Genomic DNA, 21642 nt, shown 5'->3' with positions numbered 1-21642 from the left:
GTGGCGGCCATTTCTAACTAGGATTTCAACATTACCGGCCGAGTTTGACAGGCTTGTCCTTGACAAAGCGCTGAGAATCTCTGAATACTCCCCAAAAACCCTTGTGTATTTGGAAAATGCCACACTATTCAGTTATTTATGTGACCGTCATAAGGAAAAGAACTCCTGCGCCTCCCCACCCCCACAGCATATTCAGGATTACGGGTGCCCTTTAATGTTGGCCATATAAAAGATCAGAATATAGTAAGAAGAGTTGGCATTTGAAAAAAACCTTAAAAGGCTATTTTCATCTAAATTGAGGTCTTGGTATGAAAAAAAAATGTGTTTTATTGGTTGATTTTTCAATTTTAAATATTTATTAAAAAATACAAGTTGGGGTATAAAATTGACATCCATCATTTTAGCATTGGGTTTAAACAAATGTTGGGATTGAATATGTTAAACAATGGGTGAAGAACACGAGGATCCTCGTCACTCTTGGTCTTTTTTCACAAGTACACTGGGCACAAGTTTGTAGTCCACACAGGAGAGGATTGGGAACCAAAAGAGACCGTGGACATATTCAAAGTGGCCCCAAATTACGCATTTTCAGCAAGCCCAACCCCTTTCCTATGAGAATTTGGAACTAAAATAGGTTACCACACAAGGCCCAGGGTGCAGAGGCCAACCGGCAAATCTCCACAGTTCCCTATAGGCCAGTCCATCCCTGATATTGATAGTGCAGAGGCCTATCTGGAAATCTCCACAGTTCCCTATAGGCAAGTCCACGCTTGATAGTGATAGTCCAGAGGCCTATCTGGAAATCTCCACAGTTCCCTATAGGCCAGTCCACCCCTGATAGTGATAGTGCAGAGGCCTATCTGGAAATCTCCACAGTTCCCTATAGGCCAGTCCACCCCTGATATTGATGGTGCAGAGGCCTATCTGGAAATCTCCACAGTTCCCTATAGGCCAGTCCACCCCTGATATTGATGGTGCAGAGGCCTATCTGGAAATCTCCACAGTTCCCTATAGGCCAGTTCACCCCTGATAGTGATGGTCCAGAGATGTACCGAGAAATCTTCAGAGTTCCCCATAGGCCAGTCCATCCACCCCGGATTCCACACCGTCCTTAAACGCAAATAGAATTCATCCATTGAATACATTTCTGCTCTTCATTTCTAAAACACATTGGCATGGTAAGATCTTCAAGCCTACTTCTCTCAGAAGTACCTTTCCCACTCTATCATGAGTGCATCATGATTCACTTTCCAGCCCTGATCTATGTGTGCCGAGGGTGTGAGACCAAGGTTGAAACCGGTGTTCCCCACATGCCGACGGCAGGTGTGTGCAGAGAGTAAACCCACATAGAGCAAGATAAATTCAGGGACGACAATTCATCAAAATGCCTACTTGGAGGAAGTAACCTCACAAATGAATAGCATCACAGAAGGTTTTATCATATTTTTGTTGGACTTATACTATCACAAGTGATGTTATTACTTTTGGCACTTGTGACCTCAAAGGAGGTGAAATTACAAATGTAAAATGGGTGCAGTCATGATATGCCGGTAAGATATCTCCGCGGGTTGAGCGCTAACTGCTGCAATATGTGTGATCTGCAGGTCGCAGGTTCGAATCCCAGCAAGGTCCACTCAGCACTTCATCCTGGCGAGGTGAATACATGAGTACCAACTTCGGTTAGGATTATGAATGTATGTAAATGTGATATGTATAGCGCTTGGGCGTAAGCGCTATATGAATAACAAATCATGATAATATGCTGGGATTATGAATGTATGTAAATGTGATATGTATAGCGCTTGGGCGTAAGCGCTATATGAATAACAAATCATGATCATATGCTGGGGGCAACCCCCGAAGAACAATTGCAGGCTCGTTAAACTAGAACAGGCTCATACAGGCAGGTGCTGCCATTTTATGCCCGTTAATTGCTCACTCGCCAGGTATGGTCCTGTTATGCTAATTTCAGACTTGCATGCCCAGGCACTAGTTGTGTGTGCGCGCCAATTGTGGCCTCGTACACCCAAGCAATGCTAGCCTCATGCACAATGCGTCGGCATCAATGCAAGGCACAGACTGGCAAGCCCAAGTTCTGTGGTCATATGCCAAGTGCAGCCTCAGTCACCCAAGTACTGCCAACTTATGACAGCCATTCGTGCCCGGATCCTTCGATCATATCCCAAGCATAGGTTCATCTGCACAGAGGTAGCCCTGTGCATGCCCAGCTGTGGCAGATTGAAGGCAGTGTTCCGTAGTCCAGCAGTGCAAAAGGGAAACCGGGTGGACAGGGTGCAGTGGTGTGACAGTTGAGGAGGAGGTGGGGATTGGGGTTGTCAGATTGTGGGGTGTGACAATAGTGCAAACATAACACAATCCCTTTTCGGATGACCTCAGTTGGAAAAGGTAAGGGAAACCGGGCACTGTGTGGCGAGTGATTTGCTCAGGATCACATCGTTTGTCAAGTGGAGAAAACCAAGATTCCCAGGTGCCCCGTTTCAGTCTCCAGAAGGCCACATCTCTTCATCCCATCGTTAATTTAACCCCAACATCCTAAGATTTCTGCATTTTGTTTGCTTTCATAAACAGAACAAGCTATTTGTGTTAGATGTGCAAATCACCAAACCACATTCTAAATCCACCTTAAAATGTAACAAAATGTTATTGAAATGTGTTGAGTAAAGCGAGGTATCATTTATTCTCTTGGCTTCGAGTCTGCGCGTGCTAACATCATTTTCCCATCGCATTGCGTTGTAAATTGCAAATCAAAAATTGCTTCTGTTGGGAGTGATTACCAAAGTAAAAAAAAACAGTCGTCATTTTGGAAAGCTCCCTGGGAGGGGGCAGACACACAGCTTGACAACACCGAAGTGATGTATTTCAGCCCAGCTGTGTTTTTATTTTTTTGTTGTTGTAGTTTTTCAATTTTTTTTTTTCTTTTTCCACTGAGCAAAGAATCACATATTCCTATCTAAGTCTGATGACCACTAAGCCAGAGGTACCACGGTTGTTGGCAGGAGACGCAGAGCTTTCAAGGTTCCCGTGACCATGAGTTAGCACATCCAGTTCTGGTTTTGCTTTGAATTCTGGAACTTGTAGTCGTCTGAAATTTGAAACGGGGAAAGTTAAAAATACAAATCCCAGAATCCAAAGGGAACAAATAGGACTGGTTGCCATTCTCGCGCATGGCCACGGCCAAACTGTAGCAATGATAACATTTTATAAAATCGTAGCAGAATTCCTCCAAGCGAACCGTAGGTTGTCTCCGCTCGCAAGCTCTGAAGACCATTCAGCCCCCTAGGGCCAGAGTTGCTTGGGTGGGTCGTCGTGCCTTTTCAGTGGCGGCAGCTAAGACCTGGAACCTTCTTCCTGCTTACAGGTCTTTCCGTCAAACTTTTTCCATCGAGGAATAGTTCCATCGAATCATTCCTATCCTGTCCATCGAATTGCATTTTTCTTTATGGGTGGTCCCTGCCAACCACCCTCCCCACCCCCCCCCCCGCCTGTTTTGAACCCTTAAATACCCACCCGAAACAAAATGAACCCTTTACCCCCATAAATATGCATTCCATGGATATTTTTTCGATGGAAAAGATGTGTTGACTATCCCTCGATGGAAAAAGTTTCGATGCAAAGACTGCACACTCTCCTTACGTGTCCTTGAGAACCATCTGCCTTTCCGTCGAGGTCTGAAAACCTTTCTCTTCTAGTTCTTTAGTTTCCAGGTTGGCTTCACTTCAGCGCCATGATGCCCTTGGGCTTAAGCTGCACTTTATAAGTTCAGATAAGATAAACAGATACCTAAATTTTACTTCTTGGGTGAAGCGGTGAATGAGAAACGTGGAGAATGTTTGGCGACCGGGAGTGGTGGGAAGTAGGTGATGTGTGGTATGCAAGCGGCGAGAGAGGCAGTGTTGAAAAACAGGTGTGTTGAGCACCAGGCAGAACAGTTTGCCACAAAAACACCTTGATGATGCAGGCAGCTCATATGATCAGTAATTACATTGCTTTATAGCCTCACATATGAATTTTCTTTCCTTAGAGTTCTAGAACTATCACACAATTTACTGTGGCGGTGCCGGCGGACCCAGAAGGTGGCCGAACACTAAATGCCCGCCCTGTGGGATCGAGCAAAGCGGATGAGTCCAGCGGTTCACCGTCCTCGGAGGAGCAAGGTCAGTGGGAGAATGCACGAGATATCCTATGGGCGGGAAAGGGCAATTAGGTTGATAACTGCGCATGTGTGGTTTTAGCAATTGTAGAACTCCAGGCACCATCCCATAGAAGCAATGAAACGTAGAGGCGGGGTCTTCCTGAACCTCTCTAGTAATGTGCCCAGTGATTGGTTGATGAATCTCTGGCCCAAGAGCTAGGAAAGTAGCGACTGGTTCAGTCTAGAACCCCATATAGATCAGTCGGGAGCTCCTCGTGGCTTTGGCTCGTGAGTCTTGGAAGGGATGGGGGTGTGTTTTAGTGAAGCAAACTCAAAAACGTTTACAAATAATATTAAGGTTCCATGTCTTTACAATGACACCCTAAATAACGGCATACTTTTAAAATGACATCTGAATAATGATAAAAATAGAATAATTTGTTTTAAATTTGGGCCTCCCAAACCCCCGGTTTCTACTGCCTTTTTACCGTCCCCCCAACTACCCCACCCCTTTAATACCTTGCCCCGTCCCTCATACATACTTTTACTAAATAATTCTACTCTCTGTCGTTATTTAGGTGTCATTAAAGTGTGTCGTTTATTTTTATTTTTCCGTTATAAACACTGCATACCAATATTAATTATGACAGTCAAAGAACAGATGCATCAAAAACCAGGATTGTCGGTCATGGGCCACAGAGTAGTGTGGGCCCAGCATATAAAGGAAGGTTTTTAGATAGCATTTTACATGAAATTTTAACAAGACACATAAGAATGCATAAACTTAATCGAGTTGCTTGAAACGGTTGGTACACAATTGTTTCGCAATGTAAAGCATTCATGAGATACAATACTCCACTGAGGGCAAAACCACACCATACGTGTTGCGGCACCCTAGTCCCTTCATCAGGGCATAGCCCCTCGTAGTTCCTAAAGAAACAGATAAGAAATATAATATTCAGGTAAGAATTCCTTTATATGCATGGCATCGGTCATAAGTACAAACCAGCTCATATGCATAAAGCACCTCCTAACATGATACTCCAATGTTGTATCAAAATTATATCCGACAGGACCATTCAGGTCAGTGTTCGTCGCATTAAAACAAAAATCCCCTTTTTGAAATTCAAAGCACAAGTGTAGAGCAGATCGACCCCTGTCAACAGAATGTGTGTCACTTCTAGCCAATAACTATACAAGATGATCGCTCAATGTGCCGTATGTTGTCAAACTTCTCTGGAGGAAGGCGAACTGGAGACCCACATGTACGCATGTCTTGCAGCGAACATCTCACTCTTTAAATCAAAGCGTGTAAACCCCAGTGGCGTGTCCGGACTCTTCTGACAAGGGTGGCCCAAGTGGGGCACTGACATACGCAGGGGTGGCATGAAGTACGAGTGCACACACATAATGATCATAGTTTAGGATAATGGGGTGGCACCTGGGGTGGCCAATCAGATTTCAGGGGCAGCACGTGGCACCCCAGGCCGCTCCCTGGACACGCCACTGTTAAGCCCTATCCATCTTTCCCACCTAGAAGTGTAGCGTAACGAAACTTCAACGCACTCCAGCATTGCATCAATGCGTTTGAAAAAAAGAATTGATCACGCTTAGGACCAAGCGTGGATCGAGTATCGCGTCCATGCTGACCAGCATTGTTTTGTTTCCAAGACTAGCACATTGCTCCTGTGTATACATACCCAAACAGAAAGCATTCCAGTCGCATAGGTATGTGTCTCTGGTTCCAGTTGGCTTGAGGATCCAGAAGTAGCTCCTGGAAGTTGTCAGAGTAAGGCCATCCATGCTCTTCTAGGCTAGAAGCAAGAGTGAAATGGCTCCCAGCAACTTTCAACCCTGTGATCCCATGCAGATTTGCACGTAGCAGCAGGGCAAAGGGGCCCCTGGTGTGGATGCGAGTGCAGCAAAAACCATTGGGCAGAGGACTGGGATTGCTCAACTTGAGGGGGCTTCCAAGACGAGCCCACCTTAAAGCTTGGTGAGGAGTTTAATTTCCACATAAGCACTTCCTGCAAGAATTGTGTGGTTCTGGGAAAAAGCCATTGTCCCCTTGTACCACTAGCTTCGAAGCATGCATAATGTGTTCCATGAAATATGTAGAGGAGAACCCATGTTGCTGCTAGAAGGTCATGTTCGCTGTGTCTGATAACATCCAGGTTTCAGTGCTGCGCACAGGTCCGAAGCCTGGATTAGCGCTGCTTCTGCCGCTTCTGCCACTTCTGCTCTAGTAGGAAGTGCTCGAGCGGCTTTTCTTCCTTCCACCGCTAGCCGTATGCATGTTCTGCTGGGTGAATGGTGGCACCTAATAGGATCTTTCGAAAGGTGGATGGCTAGTTTGTTGTGATTCCGCTATTGCTATAGAAGGGTTATGCTGGTATGAAATGGAGCAGAAGCTTTAAATGTGAATGTTGTTTGGCCAGAGCTGCAGAAGGCGATGTTCTCGATGACTCTTGGGTGAATCGACCAAGAGATGCCTTGAGGTTCTTTTCATGGCCGTTGTAGATCAAAATAGATGGGGGGGGGGGAATTGTTTTTTGCTGGTGACGTTCTGGAGTTCATTAATTGTTAGACTTGCCACAAAAGAGCTTTGCATAGGATGGAGTCGAGTTGCGGAGTTTAGGAGAAGAGATGTGGGGGGATTTTGGTGGTGACCGTCATTAGGTTGTATATTTTTGGGGACTAATCAGCCTGGCTCCGTCATTTTCTGAATCCAACCAGGTTCATTTGACCTTCCCCACTCCTCGTGGTGGTCTTCTGGGTATTCACCTAGAGGGATCAACTTTGCTTTCGCCTGGTGATGTCTGTGGACAATCGGCTGCATGTTCACCACAGTTTCTCATTTGCCTGCTGTCCTGGTGTGGGGGATGGTTGCTGAGGGAAGTCAGTGATGGTATGCAGATGTGATACGCATGATGTGAGGACGGTTGCAGAGGAAAGTCAGTGAGGGTATGCAGATGTGGTACGCATGATGTGGGGATGGTTGCAGAGGGAAGTCAGTGAGGGTATGCAGATGTGATGCGCATGATGTGGGGGGGTGGTTGCAGAGGGAAGTCAGTGATGGTATTCAGATGTGGGGGGATGGTTACAGAGGGAAGTCAGTGAGGGTATTCGGATGTGGGGGGATGGTTGCAGAGGGAAGTCAGTGAGGGTATTCAGATGTGGGGGGATGGTTGCAGAGGGAAGTCAGTGAGGGTATGCAGATGTGGGGGGATGGTTGCAGAGGGAAGTCAGTGATGGTATTCAGATGTGGGGGATGGTTGCAGAGGGAAGTCAGTGAGGGTATTCAGATGTGAGGGTATTCAGATGTGGGGGGATGGTTGCAGAGGGAAGTCAGTGATGGTATTCAGATGTGGGGGATGGTTGCAGAGGGAAGTCAGTGAGGGTATTCAGATGTGGGGGGATGGTTGCAGAGGGAAGTCAGTGAGGGTATGCAGATGTGATACACATGATGTGGGGGATGGTTGCAGAGGGAAGTTGATGAGGGTATGCAGATGTGATACACATGATGTGGGGGGTGGTTGCAGAGGGAAGTTGATGAGGGTATGCAGATGTGATACACATGATGTGGGGATGGTTGCAGAGGGAAGTTGATGAGGGTATGCAGATGTGATACACAGGATGTGGGGGATTGTTGCAGAGGGAAGTTGATGAGGGTATGCAGATGTGATATGCATGATGTGGGGATGGTTGCAGAGGGAAGTCAGTGAGGGTATTCAGATGTGGGGGGATGGTTGCAGAGGGAAGTCAGTGAGGGTATTCAGATGTGGGGGGATGGTTGCAGAGGGAAGTCAGTGAGGGTATGCAGATGTGATACACATGATGTGGGGGGTGGTTGCAGAGGGAAGTTGATGAGGGTATGCAGATGTGATACACATGATGTGGGGATGGTTGCAGAGGGAAGTTGATGAGGGTATGCAGATGTGATACACATGATGTGGGGGGTGGTTGCAGAGGGAAGTTGATGAGGGTATGCAGATGTGATACACATGATGTGGGGATGGTTGCAGAGGGAAGTTGATGAGGGTATGCAGATGTGATACACATGATGTGGGGGATGGTTGCAGAGGGAAGTTGATGAGGGTATGCAGATGTGATATGCATGATGTGGGGATGGTTGCAGAGGGAAGTCAGTGATGGTATTCAGATGTGGGGGATGGTTGCAGAGGGAAGTCAGTGAGGGTATGCAGATGTGATACACATGATGTGGGGGGATGGTTGCAGAGGGAAGTTGATGAGGGTATGCAGATGTGATACACATGATGTGGGGGGTGGTTGCAGAGGGAAGTTGATGAGGGTATGCAGATGTGATACACATGATGTGGGGATGGTTGCAGAGGAAAGCCAGTGAGGGTATGCAGATGTGGGGGGATGGTTGCAGAGGGAAGTCAGTGAGGGTATGCAGATGTGGGGGGATGGTTGCAGAGGGAAGTCAGTGAGGGTATTCAGATGTGGGGGGATGTTTGGAGAGGGAAGTCAGTGAGGGTATGCAGATGTGGGGGGATGGTTGCAGAGGGAAGTCAGTGAGGGTATGCAGATGTGGGGGGATGGTTGCAGAGGGAAGTCAGTCATGGTATTCAGATGTTGGGGGATGGTTGCAGAGGGAAGTCAGTGATGGTATTCAGATGTGGGGGGATGGTTGCAGAGGGAAGTCGATGAGGGTATGCAGATGTGATACACATGATGTGGGGATGGTTGCAGAGGAAAGCCAGTGAGGGTATGCAGATTTGATGCGCATGATGTGGGGGGAATGGTTGCAGAGGGAAGTCAGTGAGGGTATTCAGATGTGGGGGGATGATTGCAGAGGGAGGTCAGTGAGGGTATTCAGATGTGGGGGGATGGTTGCAGAGGGAAGTCAGTGAGGGTATGCAGATGTGGGGGGGTGGTTGCAGAGGGAAGTCAGTGAGGGTATGCAGATGTGGGGGGGATGGTTGCAGAGGGAAGTCAGTGAGGGTATTCAGATGTGGGGGGATGGTTGCAGAGGGAAGTCAGTGAGGGTATTCAGATGTGGGGGGATGGTTGCAGAGGGAGTTCAGTGAGGGTATGCAGATGTGGGGGGATGGTTGCAGAGGGAAGTCAGTGAGGGTATGCAGATGTGGGGGGGTGGTTGCAGAGGGAAGTCAGTGAGGGTAGGCAGATGTGGGGGGGTGGTTGCAGAGGGAAGTCAGTGAGGGTAGGCAGATGTGGGCGGATGGTTGCAGAGGGAAGTCAGTGATGGTAGGCAGATGTGGGCGGATGGTTGCAGAGGGAAGTCGGTGTGGTATTCAGATGTGGGGGATGGTTGCAGAGGGAAGTCAGTGATGGTATTCAGAGGTGGGGGGATGGTTGCAGAGGGAAGTCAGTGATGGTATTCAGATGGGGGATGGTTGCAGAGGGAAGTCAGTGAGGGTATTCAGATGTGGGGGTATGGTTGCAGAGGGAAGTCAGTGAGGGTATTCAGATGTGGGGGGATGGTTGCAGAGGGAAGTCGGTGAGGGTATTCAGATGTGGGGGGATGGTTGCAGAGGGAAGTCGTTGAGGGTATGCAGATGTGGGGGGACGGTTGCAGAGGGAAGTCAGTGATGGTATTCAGATGTGGGGGGATTGGTTGCAGAGGGAAGTCAGTGAGGGTATTCAGATGTGATACGCATGATGTGGGGATGGTTGCAGAGGGAAGTCAGTGATGGTATTCAGATGTGGGGGATGGTTGCAGAGGGAAGTCCGTGATTGTATTCAGATGTGGGAGGATCGTTCCAGAGGGAAGTCGATGAGGGTATGCAGATGTGATACACATGACGTGGGGATGATTGCAGAGGAAAGCCAGTGAGGGTATGCAGATGTGATGTGCATGATGTGGGGGGGATGGTTGCAGAGGGCCGTCAGTGATGGTATTCAGATGTGGGGGGATGGTTGCAGAGGGAAGTCAGTGAGGGTATTCAGATGTGATACGCATGATGTGGGGATGGTTGCAGAGGGAAGTCAGTGATGGTATTCAGATGTGGGGGGGATGGTTGCAGAGGGAAGTCAGTGAGGGTAGGCAGATGTGGGGGGATGGTTGCAGAGGGAAGTCAGTGATGGTATTCAGATGTGGGGGGATGGTTGCAGAGGGAAGTCAGTGATGGTATTCAGATGTGGGGGGATGGTTGCAGAGGGAAGTCAGTGAGGGTATTCAGATGTGGGGGATGGTTGCAGAGGGAAGTCAGTGAGGGTAGGCAGATGTGGGGGGATGGTTGCAGAGGGAAGTCAGTGATGGTATTCAGATGTGGGGGGGGATGGTTGCAGAGGGAAGTCAGTGAGGGTATTCAGATGTGGGGGATGGTTGTAGAGGGAAGTCAGTGAGGGTATTCAGATGTGGGGGTATGGTTGCAGAGGGAAGTCAGTGAGGGTATTCAGATGTGGGGGGATGGTTGCAGAGGGAAGTCAGTGAGGGTATTCAGATGTAGGGGGGATGGTTGCAGAGGGAAGTCAGTGAGGGTATTCAGATGCGGGGGGATGGTTGCAGAGGGAAGTCGGTGAGGGTATGCAGATGTGGGGGGTTGGTTGCAGAGGGAAGTCAGTGATGGTATTCAGATGTGGGGGGATGGTTGCAGAGGGAAGTCAGTGAGGGTATTCAGATGTGATACGCATGATGTGGGGATGGTTGCAGAGGGAAGTCAGTGATGGTATTCAGATGTGGGGGATGGTTGCAGAGGGAAGTCAGTGAGGGTATTCAGGTTTCGGGGGATGGTTGCAGAGGGAAGTCCGTGATTGTATTCAGATGTGGGAGGATGGTTGCAGAGGGAAGTCGATGAGGGTATGCAGATGTGATACACATGACGTGGGGATGATTGCAGAGGAAAGCCAGTGAGGGTATGCAGATGTGATGTGCATGATGTGGGGGGGATGGTTGCAGAGGGCCGTCAGTGATGGTATTCAGATGTGGGGGGATGGTTGCAGAGGGAAGTCAGTGAGGGTATTCAGATGTGATACGCATGATGTGGGGATGGTTGCAGAGGGAAGTCAGTGATGGTATTCAGATGTGGGGGATGGTTGCAGAGGGAAGTCAGTGAGTGTATTCAGATGTGATGCGCATGATGTGGGGATGGTTGCAGAGGGAAGTCAGTGATGGTATTCAGATGTGGGGGATGGTTGCAGAGGGAAGTCAGTGATGGTATTCAGATGTGGGGGGATGGTTGCAGAGGGAAGTCAGTGAGGGTATTCAGATATGTGGGGATGGTTGCAGAGGGAAGTCAGTGAGAGTATTCAGATGTGGGGGGGATGGTTGCAGAGGGAAGTCAGTGAGGGTAGGCAGATGTGGGGGGATGGTTGCAGAGGGAAGTCAGTGATGGTATTCAGATGTGGGGGGATGGTTGCAGAGGGAAGTCAGTGATGGTATTCAGATGTGGGGGGATGGTTGCAGAGGGAAGTCAGTGAGGGTATTCAGATGTGGGGGATGGTTGCAGAGGGAAGTCAGTGACGGTATGCATATGTGGGGGGATGGTTGCAGAGGGAAGTCAGTGATGGTATTCAGATGTGGGGGGGATGGTTGCAGAGGGCAGTCAGTGAGGGTATTCAGATGTGGGGGGATGGTTGCAGAGGGAAGTCAGTGATGGTATTCAGATGTGGGGGGATGGTTGCAGAGGGAAGTCGGTGTGGTATTCAGATGTGGGGGGATGGTTGCAGAGGGAAGTCAGTGATGGTATTCAGATGTGGGGGGATGGTTGCAGAGGGAAGTCAGTGATGGTATTCAGATGTGGGGGGATGGTTGCAGAGGGAAGTCGGTGTGGTATTCAGATGTGGGGGATGGTTGCAGAGGGAAGTCAGTGATGGTATTCAGATGTGGGGGGATGGTTGCAGAGGGAAGTCAGTGATGGTATTCAGATGTGGGGGATGGTTGCAGAGGGAAGTCAGTGATGGTATTCAGATGTGGGGGGATGGTTGCAGAGGGAAGTCAGTGATGGTATTCAGATGTGGGGGGATGGTTGCAGAGGGAAGTCAGTGAGGGTATTCAGATGTGGGGGTATGGTTGCAGAGGGAAGTCAGTGAGGGTATTCAGATGTGGGGGGATGGTTGCAGAGGGAAGTCAGTGAGGGTATTCAGGTGTCGGGGGATGGTTGCAGAGGGAAGTCCGTGATTGTATTCAGATGTGGGAGGATGGTTCCAGAGGGAAGTCGATGAGGGTATGCAGATGTGATACACATGACGTGGGGATGATTGCAGAGGAAAGCCAGTGAGGGTATGCAGATGTGATGTGCATGATGTGGGGGGGATGGTTGCAGAGGGCCGTCAGTGATGGTATTCAGATGTGGGGGGATGGTTGCAGAGGGAAGTCAGTGAGGGTATTCAGATGTGATACGCATGATGTGGGGATGGTTGCAGAGGTAAGTCAGTGATGGTATTCAGATGTGGGGGATGGTTGCAGAGGGAAGTCAGTGAGGGTATTCAGATGTGATACGCATGATGTGGGGATGGTTGCAGAGGGAAGTCAGTGATGGTATTCAGATGTGGGGGATGGTTGCAGAGGGAAGTCAGTGATGGTATTCAGATGTGGGGGGATGGTTGCAGAGGGAAGTCAGTGAGGGTATTCAGATATGTGGGGATGGTTGCAGAGGGAAGTCAGTGAGAGTATTCAGATGTGGGGGGATGGTTGCAGAGGGAAGCCAGTGAGGGTAGGCAGATGTGGGGGGATGGTTGCAGAGGGAAGTCAGTGATGGTATTCAGATGTGGGGGGATGGTTGCAGAGGGAAGTCAGTGATGGTATTCAGATGTGGGGGGATGGTTGCAGAGGGAAGTCAGTGAGGGTATTCAGATGTGGGGGATGGATGCAGAGGGAAGTCAGTGAGGGTAGGCAGATGTGGGGGGATGGTTGCAGAGGGAAGTCAGTGATGGTATTCAGATGTGGGGGGGGATGGTTGCAGAGGGAAGTCAGTGAGGGTATTCAGATGTGGGGGGATGGTTGCAGAGGGAAGTCAGTGAGGGTATTCAGATGTGGGGGGATGGTTGCAGAGGGAAGTCAGTGAGGGTATTCAGATGCGGGGGGATGGTTGCAGAGGGAAGTCGGTGAGGGTATGCAGATGTGGGGGGTTGGTTGCAGAGGGAAGTCAGTGATGGTATTCAGATGTGGGGGGATGGTTGCAGAGGGAAGTCAGTGAGGGTATTCAGATGTGATACGCATGATGTGGGGATGGTTGCAGAGGGAAGTCAGTGATGGTATTCAGATGTGGGGGATGGTTGCAGAGGGAAGTCAGTGAGGATATTCAGGTGTCGGGGGATGGTTGCAGAGGGAAGTCCGTGATTGTATTCAGATGTGGGAGGATGGTTGCAGAGGGAAGTCGATGAGGGTATGCAGATGTGATACACATGACGTGGGGATGATTGCAGAGGAAAGCCAGTGAGGGTATGCAGATGTGATGTGCATGATGTGGGGGGGATGGTTGCAGAGGGCTGTCAGTGATGGTATTCAGATGTGGGGGGATGGTTGCAGAGGGAAGTCAGTGAGGGTATTCAGATGTGATACGCATGATGTGGGGATGGTTGCAGAGGGAAGTCAGTGATGGTATTCAGATGTGGGGGATGGTTGCAGAGGGAAGTCAGTGAGGGTATTCAGATGTGATGCGCATGATGTGGGGATGGTTGCAGAGGGAAGTCAGTGATGGTATTCAGATGTGGGGGATGGTTGCAGAGGGAAGTCAGTGATGGTATTCAGATGTGGGGGGATGGTTGCAGAGGGAAGTCAGTGAGGGTATTCAGATATGTGGGGATGGTTGCAGAGGGAAGTCAGTGAGAGTATTCAGATGTGGGGGGATGGTTGCAGAGGGAAGTCAGTGAGGGTAGGCAGATGTGGGGGGATGGTTGCAGAGGGAAGTCAGTGATGGTATTCAGATGTGGGGGGATGGTTGCAGAGGGAAGTCAGTGATGGTATTCAGATGTGGGGGGATGGTTGCAGAGGGAAGTCAGTGAGGGTATTCAGATGTGGGGGATGGTTGCAGAGGGAAGTCAGTGACGGTATGCATATGTGGGGGGATGGTTGCAGAGGGAAGTCAGTGATGGTATTCAGATGTGGGGGGGATGGTTGCAGAGGGCAGTCAGTGAGGGTATTCAGATGTGGGGGGATGGTTGCAGAGGGAAGTCAGTGATGGTATTCAGATGTGGGGGGATGGTTGCAGAGGGAAGTCAGTGATGGTATTCAGATGTGGGGGGATGGTTGCAGAGGGAAGTCAGTGATGGTATTCAGATGTGGGGGGATGGTTGCAGAGGGAAGTCAGTGAAGGTATGCAGATGTGAAGCGCATGATGTGGGTGTCACGGCTCGGGGAGCCTGGAAGCTCTGGAATAGGTGGAAGCGGCGTACGGATATCCCGATCACGCTTCCTCTACCCAGTGCAGCGGTCTAGTCTTTTCAGCAACGTATCCCGACACAGGTTATAGCCCGCCCCTTCCTGTGTTCGGGTGCGTTGCAACGCTCCTGTTTTCGGCTGCTGCTTGTCTTTCGTGCTCGTGTCCCCTGCTACCGTTTTGTTTTCCGTACTCTAACCCCCCCTTCCTTGTTAGTTTTCTTGTACCCTCTCCGGTCACCCCGCTCCGGCTCTAGGTACTCTCCTTCCCAGGTTTCTCTTTCCGGAGCTCGCTCCGATTCTTGATTCCTCCCTCTCCCCCTTTCCTCGCTCCCGTTCTCCATTCCCTTCCCGTCCTACCGCCTAACTAACTTCCCTCTATTACTTCGTTCCCGTTTCCCTACCTCCCCTTCCGCCCGCCTTTGTTTACTATTCTTGCCTTTCTGTCTTTTCAATCCTTCCGCCTTTCTTACTTACCTTCCTCCACTCGCCTTTTCTTGTTTATTGGCTCCTTCTGTGTACCGTACCCAGGAATACACTTCGGATTTGCCTTGCCTAGCCCTCTTACCTTGTTGCTGATACTTTGGACTTCCGATTTCTTACCTGCCTCTGCGATTCCTCCTTGGAGGCCTGCTGCCCAGTTCTGGAAGGGTGTGTGCCTCTTCTCCAGCAGATACTCAGCTCCTGCAAGTGTCAAGTGCTTCCTACTACAGACGATTCATCTACAGATCTCTGGGGTTTTTTCAGCCTCTGGCTTTTTTCCCCCCAACTCCGCGGCCGCGGAGGGTCACCACCGCTCACCCTTGGGGTGTCGCGGTGGCGGCCTCCTTCGGCCGCTCTCATCTACAAAAAAAAGGGAAAGCCAAGCCTAAGGAGAACCAGACCCTGAACCTACGCCGGGGAATACGAGGTGAGGAGGAAAGGGAAGTAAGGGAGGCCGAGATCCTACAGGATCAAGAGGAGATTCTCGATACCCTTGACAGTTTGCAACGCCACTCAATACCGCCATGGCCTCCCCTCAACAGATCCAAGAACTGATAGCCGCAGTTCAAAACCTCAACCTAGAAGTGCAAAATCTTAAAGGGGCCAATGCTACACTACAGCAACGGATCGCAGAACGAGATCTTCCGTCCACCGACCTGCCTCCCTTACCTCTTGTGTCGGGAAAATTTGATGGAACCCCCAAGAAACTCCAGGAATTTTTGGATGCATGTCATCTGCATTTTTCATTCCGTACACATACTTTCACCTCTGGTCACGCCAAGGTGGGGTTTATGATTACCCATATGTCCAGTAACGCCTTGGCCTGGGCCACTCCTCTAGTGAACAGATCTGATCCCGTCCTCCTAGATTACGAGGCCTTCAAGACTTTGATGAAACAGACGTTTCTACGTACCGAGAGTACCTACTTGGCATCCGAAGATCTGCTAGACATCAGACAAGGAAACAATGATGTTATGTCATATATCACCTCCTTCAAGCAAATCGCTGCGGAAGCAGGATGGCAAGAACAAGCACAGTATGCCATCTTTAGAAGGGGGCTGCGTGAGGAGTTGAAGGACGAACTAGCCAGGATAGAACGTCCTCTTACCTTTGCTGACCTGATCTCGGCTACTCTCCGGATAGATTTCCGACTGGCAGAACGCCGCAAGACTAAGAGCAGTACATCAATACCCCCTGGCCCTTCTCTTTCCTTCCCCCCTACCTCCACTCGTCTCACAAGAGAAGAGCCTATGCAGATCGGAACCACACGTTCCCCTCTCACCGCAGAGGAACGTAGAAGAAGACGAGAAGGGAACCTGTGCATGTATTGCGGATCGCCGCTTCACCTGCTCAGGGATTGCCCCGACGTTCCACCCAGGCGTTCGGGAAACGAACACCCTCGGTAAAGCTGGGGACGCATTACCGAGGGAGCGAAGCTAGTCCCTTTGTCACCCTTTCTGTTACTTCTCCAGAGTGCACCGAAGACCACCGTCTTATGGTTATGGCTGTCACCTTGATCATCAACAAGACTACCATTCAGACACAAGCCCTGTTGGACTGCGGAGCCGCAGGCAACTTCATGGACACTCTCTGGGCCGAAAGGCAAGGCATTTCCCGTGTTGCCAAGGCCGAAGACCAAAAGGTAGAAGGCGTGGACGGAAGGCCTTTGAGCTCGGGTCTCATCACGCACACTACAGAAGTCCTTGCCTTACACATCATGCAACATTCTGAACGTTTGTCTTTCGACTTGATCAGGGCTGCTCACTTCCCATTAATCCTCGGGATTGGGTGGTTACGAAGACACAATCCTACCATTCTCTGGTCCGAGAACGTTTTGAGTTTCCAATCCACCTTTTGCAAGACCAACTGTCTACCTCAAACAGAATTCTCTACAGTACACACCTTTTGTGGTGAAGATCCCAAAACTATCCATTGTTTGCCTGCTTATCTCGCTGAGTATGCCGACGTAGTTACAGAGAAGATCCCCCTGGATCTTCCTCCGCATAGGCCAGAAGACTGTGCCATTGATCTTCATCCAGGGTCCTTGGTTCCGTTTGGTCGCCTGTACCCGCTAACCCTCCAGGAAAAACACCATTTGAAGGAATACCTGGACAAGAACCTAGCCAACGAACTCATTAGACCTTCTAAATCCCCTGCCGGTGCATCATTGTTTTTCATCCCCAAGAACGACACCAAAGAACTACGTCCTTGTATTGACTACAGGGGTCTCAACAAGGTCACCATCAAAGATCGCTATCCCATGCCCCTCATCTCCGAGATCATTCAGGCCGTACATTCTGCCACTGTCTTTACTAAACTGGACCTGCGCAATGCGTATCACCTGCTCAGGGTACAAACCGGAGACGAGTGGAAGACGGCTTTTAGGACACCTTTTGGGTTGTACGAGTACCAGGTGATGCCGTTTGGGTTAGTCAACGCTCCATCTATCTTCCAGCGCTTTATGGATAGGCTCTTCTCGGATCTCCTAGGCAACTCGGTCATCGTCTATCTCGATGATATTTTGGTTTACTCTCGCACCCAAGAAGAACACTGTCTACACGTAGGGGAAGTTTTTCACAGACTCCAGGACCATCAACTCTCAGTTAAGTTGGAGAAATGTGTTTTCTCAGCATCAACTATACCCTATTTGGGATACATTCTTTCTTCGGCAGGGATAGCCGTTGATCCACGCAAGGTCAGTTCCATTTTGGAGTGGCCATCCCCTGCTTCTGTGAAGGACATTCAGAGATTCTTAGGACTCTCGAACTTTTATCGGAAGTTCGTTCCGAACTTCTCCCAATTGGTGCTCCCGATGACCTCTCTCCTCAAAAAGACCTCTTCGCCATTCCGGTGGACTACCGAAGCAGAAAGAAACTTTCAGCTGCTAAAACAATCCTTCTGTGTGGCTCCTATATTACGTCAACCCAATCAAAACCTTCCCTTTGTGGTGGAAACTGATGCCTCTTCAGCCGCTGTGGGAGCCGTCCTACTTCAGGAATTCCAAGGGAAGGAACACCCGGTATCATACTATTCCAAGACTTTGAATCCCAGTCAACGTAACTACTCTGTGATTGAGAAAGAACTGCTGGCAATGAAATTGGCCTGTATAGAGTGGCGTCATCTACTCCAAGGGGGAATGCACCCGTTCACACTCCGAACGGACCATAAGAATCTCCAGGTGTTACGCCAGTTTGAATGCTACAACACCAGACAAGCAAGATGGGCGCATTTCTTCGCGCAGTTTGACTTTAACATCACATACATTCCGGGCAACCAGAATGTAGTAGCCGATGCCCTATCACGACGTAGTGACTATCTTATGGAACTGGAGACCAAGCCTGAGCTAAGGTTTCCTGAGTCCCGTACCATAGGAACGTTATCCGCGTTCCTACAACAAGTCAAGGAAGACTCTACCGGAAGGTTTGAGGCCGATACCGGTCTAAAGAAGAAGAAGAATTATGTTATCCAAGACGGCCTATACATTGTGGACAAGAGATTGTATCTACCAACCCCTTCTCTCCGGGAAAAAGCTCTTTCCTGGTGCCACGATGCCAAGGTGGCAGGTCATCGTGGCATCTACAACACTCAGGAACTCCTACTGCGCCATTTCTTCTGGCCTCGAATAAGGGAAGAAGCCAGGCTATACGTCCAGTCATGTATTACCTGCCTACGCAATAAAGCCTCCACTCAAAGACCTTTAGGTCTGCTTGAACCGGATTCTATACCTACCGGTCCATGGACCACTGTCTCTACCGATTTCATCGTAGAGTTACCTGAATCCAGTGGTTGTACCTGTATCATGGTTGTCGTTGACTCATTCACCAAGATGGCCCATTTTTCCCCCCTACCAGGCATACCAACCGCTTCAAGTATGGCCGAGGTGTTCCTAAAAGACATTTTCAAACTGCACGGGATTCCTACTAAGATCATCTCTGATCGTGGCAGCCAATATACTTCCCGATTTTGGTCCTCTCTCTGCGAAAGACTAGGCATCGAGAGGGCTTTAACGTCCGGGTACCATCCCCAATCAAACGGCCAGACTGAACGTCTAAATGGTACACTTGAGCAATACCTAAGGTGTTTCGTCAATCAACGCCAAGATAACTGGGTTCAACTGTTGCCGACGGCCGAATTCTCGTACAACAACTCTTGTCATTCAGCCCTCGGTATGAGTCCTTTTTTCTGCACCTACGGTTACCATCCCCGTGCCTTACTTCCTTTGACCGGCATTGAATCCACAGTCCCTTCTGTAGAATCCATTGCGGAAAGCCTCCAAGAAGCTCATCGTAAGGCCAAACTAGGGCTCCAGGAAGCTCAAAACAGACACCGTTACCAGGCGAACAAACATCGGAGATCAGTTCCTGAATGGGACGTGGATTCCAAGGTTCTGCTATCAACCAAATATTTGCCAAGGTGGGTGCGCCCTTCTAAGTTGTCTCCCAGATACATAGGGCCTTATAAGATAACCCAGATAATTAATCCAGTGGCCTTCCGCTTACAATTACCCTCTCAATTACATCGTATACATCCCGTTTTCCACTCTTCTCAGCTTAAAGACTTTCATGAGGACAAATGGTCTCGTAGGAAGACTGCCTCTCCTGTGCCAAAAAGTCCAAAGACCGACATCTTTGAAGTCTCTCAGATATGCGATTCACGTTATCACAAGGGTCGTCTAGAGTATCTGGTCCACTGGAAAGGATACCCACGATCAGAAGACTCCTGGGAACCTAAAGGACATCTGGACTCGCCCCTCTTGTTACGCAAATATCATCGTAGTCACCCTGGCAAGCCAGGAGGGGTGGACCATAGGAGGGGGCATACTGTCACGGCTCGGGGAGCCTGGAAGCTCTGGAATAGGTGGAAGCGGCGTACGGATATCCCGATCACGCTTCCTCTACCCAGTGCAGCGGTCTAGTCTTTTCAGCAACGTATCCCGACACAGGTTATAGCCCGCCCCTTCCTGTGTTCGGGTGCGTTGCAACGCTCCTGTTTTCGGCTGCTGCTTGTCTTTCGTGCTCGTGTCCCCTGCTACCGTTTTGTTTTCCGTACTCTAACCCCCCCTTCCTTGTTAGTTTTCTTGTACCCTCTCCGGTCACCCCGCTCCGGCTCTAGGTACTCTCCTTCCCAGGTTTCTCTTTCCGGAGCTCGCTCCGATTCTTGATTCCTCCCTCTCCCCCTTTCCTCGCTCCCGTTCTCCATTCCCTTCCCGTCCTACCGCCTAACTAACTTCCCTCTATTACTTCGTTCCCGTTTCCCTACCTCCCCTTCCGCCCGCCTTTGTTTACTATTCTTGCCTTTCCGTCTTTTCAATCCTTCCGCCTTTCTTACTTACCTTCCTCCACTCGCCTTTTCTTGTTTATTGGCTCCTTCTGTGTACCGTACCCAGGAATACACTTCGGATTTGCCTTGCCTAGCCCTCTTACCTTGTTGCTGATACTTTGGACTTCCGATTTCTTACCTGCCTCTGCGATTCCTCCTTGGAGGCCTGCTGCCCAGTTCTGGAAGGGTGTGTGCCTCTTCTCCAGCAGATAGTCAGCTCCTGCAAGTGTCAAGTGCTTCCTACTACAGACGATTCATCTACAGATCTCTGGGGTTTTTTCAGCCTCTGGCTTTTTTCCCCCCAACTCCGCGGCCGCGGAGGGTCACCACCGCTCACCCTTGGGGTGTCGCGGTGGCGGCCTCCTTCGGCCGCTCTCATCTACAAAAAAAAGGGAAAGCCAAGCCTAAGGAGAACCAGACCCTGAACCTACGCCGGGGAATACGAGGTGAGGAGGAAAGGGAAGTAAGGGAGGCCGAGATCCTACAGGATCAAGAGGAGATTCTCGATACCCTTGACAGTGGGGGAGTGGGATGGTTGCATGTGATCCCCGCGAGCAAGCTCCTTATCCAGTTCTAGTAATCCAAACCAAATCCAGGCGGATGATTATATCGAGACTGCATTGAATTTACGAGCTGTTATATTTTTAAAGGTGGAGGACTGAGGCGGTTGAGCAGTCCTTGGGTCAAGCCTGGCCCTTGAAACAATCCTTATTTTGGGCGTCCTCCACATGGGCTGTAATGTTTTAAGTTGAGGGAAGGGACTGGATAAAAATTGTGAGGTCTCCAGGTTGGTTATAAATGTCTGCGATAACATTAGAGGAAAAGGGTTCTAATGAGTACTAATAGGCGAAGACTGAAGCGCACTGATGCTGGTACTGTAATTTGGGAGCACTAGAATTTGCTTCCAGGAGTCATGCTGCAGCCCCCCCAGGGTTGGTCCCAGCAGGCAGCAAGGAACCTATTCACCAAGCAAAGACACAGGATGAGCACTGTTCTTAGGCAAAGGTTATTTTTGGAACCAATGCGTTGTGATAATGACGTAGTTTGGACGATTCTCGCTGTTCATTGTTTTTTTTTTAGTAAGGATGGGACATACCTGTGCTGGGGATGGTGGAGGGCAGTAAATGGGGGCTGCTGTTCCTGCGTGGGTAGTTTAGTGCTACAGTGTGTTATCGTTCTGCAGCATTAGGTCGCCTAATTTTAGGGCAGTGCAGTGGTGCCTTGTCGAGGCTTCAGACTAGACATTTTACACATTTAGCAATACAGAAAAAGCACCAAAACGTAAATAAAAAAATAGAAATCGGCGAGTGAAAGACTCAAATTGAACAGTGCTTAAAGTCTGACTTCGAGTGGTGGAGTCTGCTGGTAATACTAGACCTGC

The 21642-nt window shown here is 49.6% G+C and overlaps 1 protein-coding gene across 1 annotated transcript in view; it reads left to right on the top strand.

Moving 5' to 3' along the window:
* TMPRSS5 (transmembrane serine protease 5) overlaps positions 1–21642 on the top strand; it is a 212337-nt gene that overhangs the window by 38136 nt on the left and 152559 nt on the right. Inside the window, exon 2 of the mRNA XM_069614237.1 lies at positions 4043–4175. Within this exon, the coding sequence (XP_069470338.1) occupies positions 4043–4175 (133 nt within the window). The remainder of the gene's footprint in view (positions 1–4042; positions 4176–21642) is intronic.

The sequence above is a fragment of the Ambystoma mexicanum genome, chromosome 9, assembly GCF_040938575.1.
Source record: "Ambystoma mexicanum isolate Mex_15411 chromosome 9, UKY_AmexF1_1, whole genome shotgun sequence".
Taxonomy (NCBI): Eukaryota; Metazoa; Chordata; class Amphibia; order Caudata; family Ambystomatidae; genus Ambystoma; species Ambystoma mexicanum.
Note: the sequence above shows the minus strand (reverse complement) of the source record. Positions and strands in the feature narration are given on the sequence as shown.